Below are 14001 nucleotides of genomic sequence, written 5' to 3' on the forward strand. Positions count from 1 at the left end.
GTCATTAAGGAATTGTCCAGGTTTTCTTTGCCCTAGCTGGTCAGAGTTTTTACCTTTTTTATTTTTAACTCAGAGATTACATTTCTCCAAGTGGCTAGGGAGTGTCTGTGTTATGTATAAGGCAGCATAACTGTAGGACAGGCTGGCTGAACCAGTAGCTCTTTTTTGTGTGTCTGTAAAGTATAATTACTGTTGGTAGAGATGGTCTAAGATGCGCATCTGCTGACGTGTCTCCGTACATCACCAGAAAAGATAAGGAGCAGATTGGAGACCTAAATATTGAGTCATTGGGGTTGACGAGAAGTGGGTAATTTTATTAGCTCTTGACAAGCAGATGATGTAGTGGTAATGTTTGGTATTTTGTACAGAAAGTACTTCCATTAGCTTTTCCTTCTCACTTCAACCAGATTAAATTCTAAAGGATGACCTGCATTTCTTATTGACCATGTACTTCAGTGTGCCACTATAAATGAATAAGGAATTGTCCTTGTTCTCTTTAAACTTCATGCCTCATTAGATGATGTGCCAAGATGTTTCTTGTGGATAAAAGTAAATTGTACACTCCCTCTCTCTCACTCACCTGCCCTGCTTGCCTGCTCTCTCTCCCACCACCACCTCCTTTTCTTCCACCTCAGATACAGAGCTTTGGTTATTTTGAAATTTTCCTCACTTAAGTCTTTTACTGAAAAATTACTACTTGCTGTATAAGCAAGTTCTCAGTTGTTTGAGAGGCATTGCAACAGACGAGAACTACTCTGGCACCATGGCTGTTTAACTATGTCGTAAGTGTGAGGATCATGTGATGCTCTGAGTGAGCAAAGTTCTCAATGGGACACTGAAATGTTTGAGACTAATTGGAGAAAATACTAAGATTTGATTAAATATTAATGTTGACTGGTATATACGCTAAAAAACCATGTTCTGCTCAGAAAAATGTTGTAAAGCAGTCAAAAGGCAGAACTGATGGATTATGTGAATAAAGTTTGAAAGACTTGCCACTGCAATTGCTTAATTGTTCACTTTTCCTATTTTACATTTAACTCATTTAAAGTTTGAAACAAGTTGCCTCTAGTTTTTCTGCTGTTTACAAATTTGAACCACGGCATTTTGTTTGCAAAGTAAGTGCCTTTCAAGTATGAGCAAACCCTCTTTTTAAAAGAAACTGATCAGAATGTTGGAAATGGTTTGAAATTTGCACTTCCAATTTATTGCAAGGATGTTGTGACAACTGCCAGACAAATGTGTATAGCTCTGAGGGAGTTAGTAGAGCTTTTTTGAAGTTTTAGTCCAATTTGGTGGTTTCCTCTTTAATCTAGAGTACCATCTTTTATTGGCTTCACCTAGTGCTGTTTTGACTCTCACAGTTGAGCCGTTCTCCGGTGTAGCAGGGAACTGCGACTGAAGTGGAATTCAGGTATTTTCAGTTGGAGACAAAATTCTCTGTGTTCAGATCAGTGTCAGTTTACTTTTTAAGGTTCCGTTTACACTTCAAGTTCAGCATTGGTGCAAACTAATTTCCACTTTAGATGTTGGCTGAACCTGAGTTAGTAAATATGCAGTCAAGGCCCAGTCCTGACTCCAAAGTGGCATGAGACTTTCTGTGGGGGGAGGGCAGGGGTGGGTTAGGGTCATGCTACTTCAATATGACAGTGTAAATCCAGAGTGGGGTCGCACATGGTTTATAAACCATTTGGTGGACCTGTTGATTTGCAACCCATAACTGCAATGTAAATGCACCATTTAAAACTTAGGCTCCAGAATTCCTATAAATCATTTGTTGTAGAAAAGAAAGAAGAAGAAGAAAGAAGAGTTTCCTGAAAAAGAAATGCACAAATACAGTGTTTCCCAATAGGTCCAGTAATAATAATAGTCACTAAAGTGGTTAAGAATGATATACAAACTGACCGCATGTTCATTTCCTTGTGTCCTAGCGGCAGAAGTTATTTCCAGCTGATCATTGACCCTTTATTTTGCTACTTAGGTTTTCTGTGTTTTTTTTCAGGTGTGCAGATTGAAAATATTACCTTCAAAACTGTGTCAAAAAAGAGATCGGACAACTACTGGGAGTACACATTTGATGTAAGTAAAAGATGATCTTGAATTTGCTTTGTATATTAACAAAAAGAAAAACCGAGCAGATGATGAAAATCTTAAGTAAAAGCAGAAAATGCTGGGATGAGTCAGGTTAGCTGCTATAAATGGTGAGAGTAGAGGAGTTCATGTTTCAGGTTTGGAGCCTTCACTTTCTGCCTAACGTTGACATTAGTTGAATGGAAATCTAGTCAGGAGCTTGTTGCTGTCCAAGATTGTAGGTGGATAAGGATTTATTTGGCTTGTGTAGCTGAACTGAATGATGGCTTTATTAATATCGCCTTTAGCTTCATATGATTAGGATTGATAAGATTGTTACACTCACTGTTGCTCTTTGTAGTAGTGCAGGAACCCTTTGCTACTAAGGCTTTTGAAAAATGACATTGGCGCTTCCAGTGTTTGTTTTGATTTGGTATACTCATGCATCATTGCCTACAATAGAGGAATAAATCGAAGATAAAAATGTTACCAAATGATCTATTGCTCATGAAAAAGAGAATATTACACGGCCATGCAATTTAGACCTGGATATAGCATAGTGACAATTTAGTTGTGTTTTTGCAAGGAGGAAATTTGAACTATCCAATAATTTGAATTAAGCAACATAAGGCAAAGGGCAAGTTGAGTGTTTAAAAATATTTAATTGCTACTTTAGATCAGAGACTGTATGTATTCTGAAAGTTTTTTGCTCTGGAGCTTTTTTAGAAGCTGTACTCGAACCTCTTTAAAAACTTGAAATGTGTAATTGGAGAGAGGAATCTTGACTTAACCAGACATTTGTATGCAATTAAATTAGCCTTTAAAGCACACAGTCATGGATTAAAGGGCACAAGATGGTCACAATATCTGAGATTGACAAGACTCGTGCACATAATTACCACGTTTATTTTAATTTGAAAGTAGCCTCATTAGATCAAGCAATAATTATGGATGAAGAAGATTCTTCCCTGTTCACTCACCCAAACAAATTCAGCCTTGCTCAGTGTTGCCATTCTTCTTTCTGTATCGGAAGGTTCTGGATTCAAGCCGTAGAGACGTGAGCCCATAATGTAGGCTAACACTTCAGTGCAGTACTGACGGAGTGTTGGTACTGTTTACAGAAGAGATGTAAAAGATCCCATGGCACTATTTGAGGACGAAAGTTCACCCAGTGTTTTGGCCGATATTTATCCCTTGACTAATATCACTCAAACGGATTTTATGATTATTTCAAAGCTGTTTTGAGATCTTGCTGCATGCAAAATGGCTATCTTGTTTCCCTTGATTATAACTGTGTGACGACACGTAAATTATTTCATTGCTGTAAAGCTGTTTGACATTTCCTGAGGTTGTGAAAGATGCTATATAAATGCAAGTTCTTAAAGTCCCTATTTTTAGCGTTCACTTAGAATCATAGAAATATGGAATGGCTACAACACAGGAGGAGGCTGTTTGCCATTTGGCCCATCGTGTCCATGCCGGCTCTCTGCAAGAGCAATTCTCAGCCAGTCTTTTGCCTTCTAATCTTCCTGAAAATCGATTCTATGCATTGGTCACTGTCAATATAAAGGAGAAATTCCTGTTGTCAGTCCTAAATTTGCTGTTTACTAGCCTGAATCTGTGTTCCCTTATCCTATCTTTGCTATGTAACTCAAAATAATAGCCTTGATTTTACCTTTTTATTTCCTTTCTTCACAACTTGGATACTAGGGATCAGATTTGTGACTTTGCTCTATGCTGCAGGCAGTGCTTAGATGTTCCCCATGTGTTTCTTTGGGCCAGTGGTCTGTTTCTGTGCTGTTAACTTTCTATGATCTTTGTATCGCATTTGTACCAATATTCACAACGGTTGTAAAATTGTATTTAAGGTTGTGCGGACGGATCTCTCGATGTGTACTGTGAGAAAAACACACCAGGAGCTGCAGGAGTTTTTAACTAAAGTAAGTTTTTTACTCAGTAAAATTTCTAAGTTGCAGGGAGTTGAGGTGAGAAGAAATGATGCATAGACAACTTCCATTGTTCGTGTTATTGTTCCACATCAATTTTAACTTGCATTATATTGGAAAAATTAATACGTGGTAACGTTTTAATTTCTGTCCTGCTAGATATTTAAGAATTTTGTGTTGTGTAGTAATGCTTGATCAATATTATCCACCTTAATGATGCTGGATTTTCACTACATTGTTATAAAAGCTACTCATTTTAGGCTTAGTTCTTCAGATATGGGGTGAGCTAATTGAAATCCATATCTACATTAAGTTCCTCGTTCAAGGTGATTCTCTAGAAGGGGATAGGGAAGCAACTTTGAATTGAGGCAGTTCTTCTATTCTTGGTAGAGAGCTACCAACCTTTGTTAGAGGATTGACATCACTTTATTGCAGCAGTGAATAGCCTAGTATAAGAACATAGGCTCCTTGTCACAGTGCTTGGTTGAGAATTTCTGTCTCCTCCAGACATGAGGACTGCTGATTTCCTTTTGACTGAAGAACTGTTTGAGAACTGGAGGACTGTTACAGGACAAATACGTGATCAGTGGTATCCCTCGTATGACACATAGGAGTATATTCAATGCCGGTGGGCATAGGTGGCCCACCTGCAAGCTGAAGCAGAACAATAATACTTCTGTGATCCTTTATGCAGTCCCGGATTCCCTGAGATAGAGCCCCACAAGGTTGGCGACCCTTTGCTGTTAATAGCTAAATATAAAATGAAATTATGATTTCCCTGACTTGAGCGTCTGAAGTGCTTGATCAGGAGAGCCAACAGAAGGTTTCTTTTGTACATTGAGTTTCTTGGAATTGTGCATTCTAGTCACCTATTTAGTCCTGATCAGAAATCTATTTTGAGATTAAAAAGTTGCCTTGCTTCTTTTTCTAGATTGATGGTTCTAGTTAACTGGGAATGGAACAGATTCTATTGTTACTTCATAGTCTCCCAGTACATTGGGTGAGGAGGTGGTAGAGAGGGAGGTCCTTGATCTCTGGCAATTAAATGGACTACTGAAAAGTTAGAAGTTCGAGTTGTGCTTTGTGTGGTGAACGATGTGTACTTCCACATTATCCCAGAATATTTGCAGTTCACCTTTCTCTCTCTAAAAGTTGCAAATACAAGGCCCATTTCCATGGCCTATGGGCCTCCAAGTGTTTATGGAATATTTTTCCATTGTTGGAATGTATTAGTGTTTCCAGCACTTATGCATCCATTTGTATTTAGATGATTGTCTTGTCAAAAGTTTCTCGAGCCTGCCTAAGCAGCTGTGCCAGTGGATTGGATCTTTCTCTACCTTTCAAGGATTCTGGTTTTATTTATTTTGTTGAAGTGAGTACATGCTTACCAAACAGTTCTAAGGTGAAGGCAGTATATTAGTCCTAGTGTCTGGAGGAGACAAATTCTCAACCAAGCATCGTTTACAAGGAGTCCGTGCTCTTGTTGGAGCCAAAGCAGAACCTAATATTCATTGATGCTTGGCAGAGTCTTATGCCATTAGTCTGTTTGTCATGTTTAAGAGTATGGGTCCTTCCTATTTTGGGTGAGTGGAAGGAATGGGATCTTGGCCAGATCTTAACTCTCTTCATTCCAAAGACAGGTGAGATGCAACAGCTCAGTGAATTTCAGGCATTGACTCACTGAACAGCTGAGCATACCACCCTGAATTCCTATTTTTAAAGTGGTTTCTTAGTATACCATTAGGAGACTTGCTTTTTATCCACACCTAAACTGGTTAGGCTTCGCTCCCATATGATGCTTGTCGGGCAGTTTAAAAAAAATCGCATGCATTGTGCAAAATCTTTGATGTTTGCTTTTTATATTCTAATTAAAAACGAGTGAAATACATTTTAGAATAGAGTCCTCACTGTCTATCACGAGTTAAAGAACCAACATAATTATTCAAAGGACACTCTGCTAGTTATCTTTGCTTTTCTGAACTTTGCTCAGGCCATTCGTTAGGTAATATCTGATAATTCAAAGTGTCCTGTAGTTGCAAATTTTTCATAAGATTTTTTTTTTATTCATTCATGGTATGTGAGCTTTGCTGGTAAGGCCAGCATTTATTGCCAATCCCTAATTGCCCTGGTGAAGGTGAGCCTTTGTATTGTACCCATGGGGATTATGGTGGCATGAAGACCTACACATTTTAATAGCCACCATTCTTTAGCAGACATTGACAAGTTACTACACGAATGATTAATATAGAAAGTACAGGTGTTATACTGGTATTGTAGGAGAGGGTGCTTTTTTTGAAATTGGCATATTGCAGTAAAGGGAATGAGTGTTATTTTTTGTGGGGGGAGTCATAGCAATTTAGCTACACAAACTAGTTGGCTGTTTCTTGCAGCAGTCTCATCTTTCAAGGTGACTCCTATTTCATCTCATTGAAGCATACAAAATTCTTACAGGGCTTGACAAGGTTGATGCAGGAAGGCTGTTTCCTCTAGCTGGGGGGGGGTGTCTAGAACCAGGGGACACAGTCTCAGAATAAGAGGTAGGCCATTTGGGACTGAGATGAGGGGGAATTTCTTCACTCAGAGGGTGGTGAATCTGTGGAATTCTCTACCCCAGAGAGCTATGGAGGCTCAGTCATTGAGTATATTGAAGACGAGAGATCAATAGATTTCTAGGTAGTGTAGATGTCAAGGGATATGGGGAAAAGGCAGGAAATGGCGTTGAGGTAGAAGATCAGCCATGCTCTAGTTGAATAGTGAAGCGTGCTCGAGGGGCCATATGGCCAACTACTCCTCTTTCCTATGTTCCTATTTACCACTATTTGTTCTTTGGTAAAGCATTTTTCTCTGCACTGTGAAGGTAGCAATATATCCCCACATATGATTTTCAGAATCAAATCATAAAGGCTTTTTTGGCCTCCACACCACTACCTATTGGTTAATTGTCTAATTCTGATGAAGTTCCCTATTGAGTTGGCTTGATTCTTTCCCTGAAGGATTGTGAAATTATATTGCCGATCATGTATTGGGAAGTACAAATGGGTACTGAATAATGCTTATAAATGCAAGCAGTTCTTAACTGGTAGATCTGTGCATATTAGCCACCATGCAGACTTTTGGGCTTGTAATAGAGACTACCAGTTGACATAATTTTGTTCTATTCATTCGTGGGATATGGGTGTCACTGGCAAAGCTAGCATTTATTGCCCATCCCTAATTGCCCTTGAGAAGGTGGTGGTGAGCTACCTTCTTGAATGTCACCATTCCCTAATTCGGATGTTTTAGAGCTTAGTTGTATTTCCAGTGGTGGGTTGAATTAATTGTGCATAACCCAAGTCCACACCCTTGTTGTGATTCTAAAACATTATATTCTGTTTTCTCGTACAGCTTCCTAAGGATCTTTCTGTTGATGCTTCTGGCAGGACTGTATTGCGGGCATTAAGTCACAGTTCGCAGATGAGAGAAGACAGGCGGCACTCAGATTTGGAGTCAATCATAAGGTAACCACTGGGCACAGGTATTAAAGTAGTAGTGGAACTACATTAAAATAAAAGCAAAATACGGTGGATGCTGGAAATCTGAAATAAAAACAAGAAATGCTGGAAATACTCAGGTCTGGCAGCATCTATGGAGAGATCGTTTCAGGTCAGTGACCCTTCTTCAGGACTACAGTGGACCTACAGTGCTGATTTTGCCTCATCTTGCATGATCTCCCCTCCATTTATGGAACATACCCAATGCTGTTTTCACCTGGCTGTGCACATCTCCTAAAGCCAGGATTATTCCGTTCAAGCGGCTACTCCAGTACAGCACTTAATGGTTGAAAACAAAAGTTAAATAGGCAGGTCAAAGTGAAACTTTCCTATCAGGAAACATGCAGTTATAATGAGATTCTTATTTCCTAGCCTTGAAATTTGTCAGTTATAGTAGTTCGGCACTTCTGATTAGTAACAGGAGTAGGCCATTTAGCCCCTCCTGGATGCTGTGACCAAATTCCAATTCTGTGGTTATAGGCTTCGAAGATTGTTCTGTAGTAGAATCTGTTTTGATGTAGTTTGCCGTGTGTTCTTTCAAAGATGCAGATTTTGAGGTTTTGTTGCAAGCAAGTGCGAGAAATAATTTCATCCTTAAATATGTTTGGTCTCTTACCATACACATATATCTTTTTATACCTAAATATATTACTTTTGGGGTTTTAAGAGTCATCTGCCAGGTTTTTTCCCAGTTCGATTGAATGGCAAACTTTATATTTCAAATTTCTCCCTCCTGCTTTTGAGAAATACTGTATTCTTTTGCCCTGTTAATTTTCTTCCCTGGCAGTCCTCTCATCAGATGCTATTTTAAAAATCTATTTTCCCTCTTTCCTCCACATCCACTGTGATGCACTCCACTTGCCTGACTCAATTTAGAAACCATAGAAAAGTTACAGCACAGAAGAGGCCATTCAGCCCATCGTGTCTGCGCCAGCTGAAAAATCTAGCCGCCCATTCTAATTCCACCTTTCAGCATCTGGTCCGTAGCCTTGCAGGTTACAGCACCTCAGAGATGGGTCCAATTAAATGAGTTGAGGGTTTCTTCCTCCTCCACCGATCTGGGCAGCGAATTCCAGACACCCACCACCCTCTGCGTGAGAGAGTTTTTTCCTCATGTCCCTCTAATCCTTCTACCAATCACCTTAAATCTGTGCCCCCTGGTAATTGACCTCTCCGCTAGGGGAAACAGATGCTTCCTGTCTACTCTATCTAGGCCCCTCATAATTTTGTACACCTCAATTAAGTCATCCGTCAGCTGCTTTTCTAAGGAAAATAACCCTAGCCTATCCAATCTTTCCTTATAGCTGCAATTTTCAAGCCCTGATAACATTCTTGTAAATCTCCTCTGTACTCTCCCCAGAGCAATTACGTCCTTACTGTAATGTGGTGACCCAGAACTGGGCACAATACTCCAGCAGTGCCTGACCAGCGTTTTATACAGTTCCAGCATTACATCCCTGCTTTTGTATTCTATACCTCGGCCAATGAAGGAAAATATTCCATATGTCTTCACTTTATCTACCTGTCCTGCCATCTTCAGGGACATGCACTCCAAGGCCTCTCTCTTGCTCTACCCCTCTCCGTATCCTCCCATTTATTGTATATTCCCTTGCTTTGTTTGCCCTCCCAAATGCATTAGCTCACACTTCTCCGGATTAAATTCCATTTGCCATTTTCTGCACACTCAACCAAACCATTGTTATAATTTCTGGAGTCTACAGCTATCCTCTTTACTATCAACTACACGGCCAATTTTTGTGTCATCTGCAATTTCCAATCACGCCTCCCACATTTAAGTCTAAATCATTAACAGATAATACAAACAGCAAGGAACCCAACACTGAACCCTGTGGAACGCCACTGGAAGCCGCTTTCCATTTACAAAAACATTGTCAACCATTACCCTTTGTTTCCTGTCACTGAGCCAATTTGGGATCCAACTCGCCACATTCCCCTATATCCCATGGGCTTTTGCTTTTCTGACCAGTCTGTCATGTGGGACCTTGTCAAATGCCTTACTAAAATCCATGTAGACAACATCCACTACACTACCCTTATCAATCCTCCTTGTTACGTCCTCAAAAAATTCAATTAAATTAGTCAGACACGACCATCCCTTAACAAATCCATGTTGACTATCCCTGATTAATCCACGCCTTTCTAAGTGACAATTTATCCGATCTCTCAGAATTGATGCTAATAATTTTCCCACCACCAAGGTCAGACAGACTGGCCTATAATTATTTGGCCTATCCCTCGCACCCTTTTTAAACAAGACCGCAATTGTTGACAATGCGATCGGTAGGTGGCGCTGTTTTGGCACATGCGCAGTTACAGCATGTGCCACGAAAACATCACAGCCTGCGACTGTAGCAGCTGCCAGGACTAAAGATGGCGCGGGTCAAAAAATCACAGAGATGAAACCTAACAAACACGTGGCAGAATACAATGGCCGGAGTGAGAGTGTGGAGCGGGTCGGGGAGATCAGCGCGGGGAGACCAGCGGTAGCGGTGCCGGGGAGGGGGAGGTAAGGAAGGGGGAGGGGGAGAGTGAGAGGGAGGGAGGGGGGAGAGTGAGAGGGAGGGAGGGGGAGAGTGAGAGGGAGGGAGGGGGAGAGTGAGAGGGAGGGAGGGGGAGAGTGAGAGGGAGGGAGGGGGAGAGTGAGAGGGAGGGAGGGGAGAGAGTGAGAGGGAGGGAGGGGGAGAGTGAGAGGGAGGGAGGGGGAGAGTGAGAGGGAGGGAGGGGGAGAGTGAGAGGGAGGGAGGGGGAGAGTGAGAGGGAGGGAGGGGGAGAGTGAGAGGGAGGAGGGGGAGAGTGAGAGGGAGGGAGGGGGAGAGTGAGAGGGAGGGAGGGGGAGAGTGAGAGGGAGGGAGGGGGAGAGTGAGAGGGAGGGAGGGGGAGAGTGAGAGGGAGGGAGGGGGAGAGTGAGAGGGAGGGGGGGGAGAGTGAGAGGGAGGGGGGGGAGAGAGTGAGAGGGAGGGGGGGGAGAGAGTGAGAGGGAGGGGGGGGAGAGAGTGAGAGGGAGGGGGGAGAGAGAGGGAGGGGGGGGAGAGTGTGAGGGAGGGGGGGGGGAAGAGTGTGAGGGAGGGGGGGGGAGAGTGTGAGGGAGGGGGGGGAGAGTGTGAGGGAGGGGGGGGGGGAGAGTGTGAGGGAGGGGGGGGGAGAGTGTGAGGGAGGGGGGGAGAGTGTGAGGGAGGGGGGGAAGAGTGTGAGGGAGGGGGGGAGAGTGTGAGGGAAGGGGGGAGAGTGTGAGGGAAGGGGGGAGAGTGTGAGGGAAGGGGGAGAGTGTGAGGGAAGGGGGGAGAGTGTGAGGGAGGGGGGGAGAGTGTGAGGGAGGGGGGGAGAGTGTGAGGGAGGGGGGGAGAGTGTGAGGGAGGGGGGGAGAGTGTGAGGGAGGGGGGGAGAGTGTGAGGGAGGGGGGGAGAGTGTGAGGGAGGGGGGGGAGAGTGTGAGGGAGGGGGGGGAGAGTGTGAGGGAGGGGGGGGGAGAGTGTGAGGGAGGGGGGGGAGAGTGTGAGGGAGGGGGGGGAGAGTGTGAGGGAGGGGGGGGAGAGTGTGAGGGAGGGGGGGGAGAGTGTGAGGGAGGGGGGGGAGAGTGTGAGGGAGGGGGGGGGGAGAGTGTGAGGGAGGGGGGGGGGAGAGTGTGAGGGAGGGGGGGGGGGGAGAGTGTGAGGGAGGGGGGGGGGGAGAGTGTGAGGGAGGGGGGGGGGAGAGTGTGAGGGAGGGGGGGGGGAGAGTGTGAGAGGGAGGGGGGGGGAAGAGTGTGAGAGTGAGGGGGGGGGAGAGTGTGAGAGTGAGGGGGGGGGAGAGTGTGAGAGTGAGGGGGGGGGGAGAGTGTGAGAGTGAGGGGGGGGGGAGAGTGAGAGTGAGGGGGGGGGGAGAGTGAGAGTGAGGGAGGGGGGGGAGAGTGTGAGAGTGAGGGGGGGGGGAGAGTGAGAGTGAGGGAGGGGGGGAGAGTGAGAGGGAGGGAGGGGGGGGAGAGTGAGAGGGAGGGAGGGGGGGGGGAGAGTGAGAGGGAGAGAGGGAGGGGGGGGAGTGTGGGGTGGGAGGGGGGAGGGGAGGGGAGGGGGGAGTGGGAGGGGAGGGTGGAGTGGGGGGAGTGGGAGGGGGGGGAGGGAGTGGGGGGGGGAGAGAGTGGGAGAGGGGGGGGAGGGGAGAGGGAGGGGGGTAGGGGAGGGGAAGTGAGAGTGGGGGAGAGTGAGAGTGGGAGGGGGGGGGAGAGTGGGAGGGGGGGGGAGAGTGGGAGGGGGGGGGGAGAGTGGGAGGGGGGGGGAGGTTGGGAGGGGGGGGGAGGGGGAGTGGAGGGGGGGGGAGGGGGAGTGGAGGGGGGGGGAGGGGGAGTGGGAGGGGGGGGGGAGTGGGAGGGGGAGTGGGAGGGGGGGGGAGTGGGAGGGGAGGGGGGAGGGGAGAGGGGAGAGGGGAGGGGGAGAGTGGGGGGGAGGGGGGGGGGAGAGTGGGTGGGAGGGGAGGGGGAGGGGAGGGGGGAGGGGGGGGGGGGGGAGGGTGGGGAGGGGGGGGTGGGGAGGTGGGGGAGGGGGGTGGGGGGAGGGGGGGGAGAGTGGGAGGGGAGGGGAGGGGGGGGGGAGTGGGAGGGGAGGGGAGGGGGGGGAGAGTGGGAGGGGAGGGGAGGGGGGGGGGGGGGGGGAGAGAGGGAGGGGGGGGAGTGGGGGGAGGGGGGTGGAGGGGGGGGGGGGGGGAGAGTGGGGGGGGGGAGTGGAGGGGAGGGGGGGGGGGGTGGAGTGGGAGGGGGGGGTGGGAGGGGAGGGGGGGTGGGTGAGGAGTGGAGGAGGGGGGGGAGTGAGGGAGGGGGGGAGGAGTGTGAGGGGGGGGAGTGAGAGGGGGGTGGGTGGGGGGGATGAGGGGGGGGGGGGGGGAGTGAGAGGGGGGAGGGGGGGGGTAGTGAGAGGGGGGGAGGGGGGGGAGTGAGAGGGGGGGAGGGGGGGGAGTGAGAGGGGGGGGAGGGGGGGGGGTGGGTGAGAGGGGGGGAGGGGGGGGGGAGTGAGAGTGAGAGGGGGGGGGGGGGAGTGAGAGTGAGAGGGGGGGGAGGGGGGGGGAGTGAGAGTGAGGGGGGGGGAGTGAGAGTGAGAGGGGGGGAGGGGGGGGGAGGGAGAGGGGGGGAGAGTGAGAGGGAGAGGGGGGGAGGGGGGGGAGAGTGAGAGGGGGGGAGGGGGGGAGAGTGAGAGGGGGGAGGGGGGGAGGGGGGGTGAGTGAGGGGGGGGAGGGGGGGGAGTGAGAGGGAGGGAGGGGGGTGGTGAGAGGGAGGGAGGGGGGTGGTGAGAGGGAGGGAGGGGGGTGGTGAGAGGGAGAGGGATGGAGGGGGGGTGGGTGAGAGGGTGGGGGGGGGGGAAGAGAGTGGGGGGGGTGAGGATGGTGGGGGGTGAGGAGGGGAGGGGGGGAGTGAGGGAGGGGAGGGGGGTGAGAGGGAAGGGGGGGTGGGAGGGAAGGGGGGGTGGGAGGGAGGGGGGGGGGGGAGAGAGTGATGGGGGGGGGGGAGAGAGTGAGAGGGAGGGGGGGGGGAGAGTGAGAGGGAAGGGGGGGGGGGAAGAGGGTGGGGGGGGGGGGGAAGAGGGTGGGGGAGAGGGGGGGGGAGGGGGGGGGAAGAGGGGGGGGAGGGAGGGGAGTGGGGGGGGGGAAGAGGGGAGGGGAGTGGGGGGGAGGGAGGGGAGGGTGGGGGGGGAGGGGTGGGGGGAGTGGGGGGGAGGGAGGGGAGGGTGGGGGGGGAGGGGGGGAGTGAGGAGGGGGGAGGGTGGAGGGGAGGGGAGGGGGGGAGTGAGGAGGGGGGGGAGGGAGGGGTGGGGAGGGGGGTGGGAGTGAGGAGGGGGGGAGGGGGGGGAGTAGGGAGGGGGGAGGGAGGGGAGGGTGGGGGGGGGGGAGGGTGGGAGTGAGGAGGGGGGGGAGGGAGGGGAAGGGGGGAGGAGGGGAGTGAGGGGGGGAGTGGGGGGGGGGGAAGTGAGAGGGAGGGAGGGAGTGAGAGGGGGGGGAAGTGAGAGGGAGGGAGGGAGGGGGGGGGAAGTGAGAGGGAGGAGGGGGGGGGAAGTGAGAGGGAGGGGAGGGGGGGGAAAGAGGGAGGGAGGGGGGGGGAAGAGGGAGGGAGGGGGGGGGAAGAGGGAGGGAGGGGGGGGTGAGTGAGAGGGAGGGAGGGGGGGGTGAGTGAGAGGGAGGGAGGGGGGGGGAAGAGGGAGGGAGGGAGGGGGGGGGAAGAGGGAGGGAGGGGGGGGGAGTGGGAGGGAGGGGGGGGGAGTGGGAGGGAGGGGTGGGGGGAGGGGACTGTTTGGTCCCTGCATTTTGCATGCTCCCTCTCCCACCCCTCCCGGCACTCCCCACCCCTCCCCCTCTTCACCCACCCCTCCCCCTCTTTTCACCCACCCCCCCCCTCTACCCCCCCACCATAGTTGAATATCTGAAGTGCAGTTGCAAAGTCGGGGAAATAACATGCAAAACAAAACCTCAACAATT

The 14001-nt window shown here is 49.4% G+C and overlaps 1 protein-coding gene across 4 annotated transcripts in view; it reads left to right on the forward strand.

The window, feature by feature from the left end:
* The window catches only part of LOC137381430 (zinc finger CCHC domain-containing protein 2-like), a 62611-nt gene that overhangs the window by 15653 nt on the left and 32957 nt on the right, over nucleotides 1–14001 (forward strand). For all 4 annotated transcript variants that reach the window (XM_068054019.1, XM_068054044.1, XM_068054027.1 and 1 more), the window contains exons 3-5: nucleotides 2003–2079; nucleotides 3939–4010; nucleotides 7401–7513. In XM_068054019.1, the coding sequence (XP_067910120.1) occupies nucleotides 2003–2079; nucleotides 3939–4010; nucleotides 7401–7513 (262 nt within the window). The remainder of the gene's footprint in view (nucleotides 1–2002; nucleotides 2080–3938; nucleotides 4011–7400; nucleotides 7514–14001) is intronic.

Source organism: Heterodontus francisci, chromosome 2, assembly GCF_036365525.1.
Source record: "Heterodontus francisci isolate sHetFra1 chromosome 2, sHetFra1.hap1, whole genome shotgun sequence".
NCBI lineage: Eukaryota > Metazoa > Chordata > Chondrichthyes > Heterodontiformes > Heterodontidae > Heterodontus > Heterodontus francisci.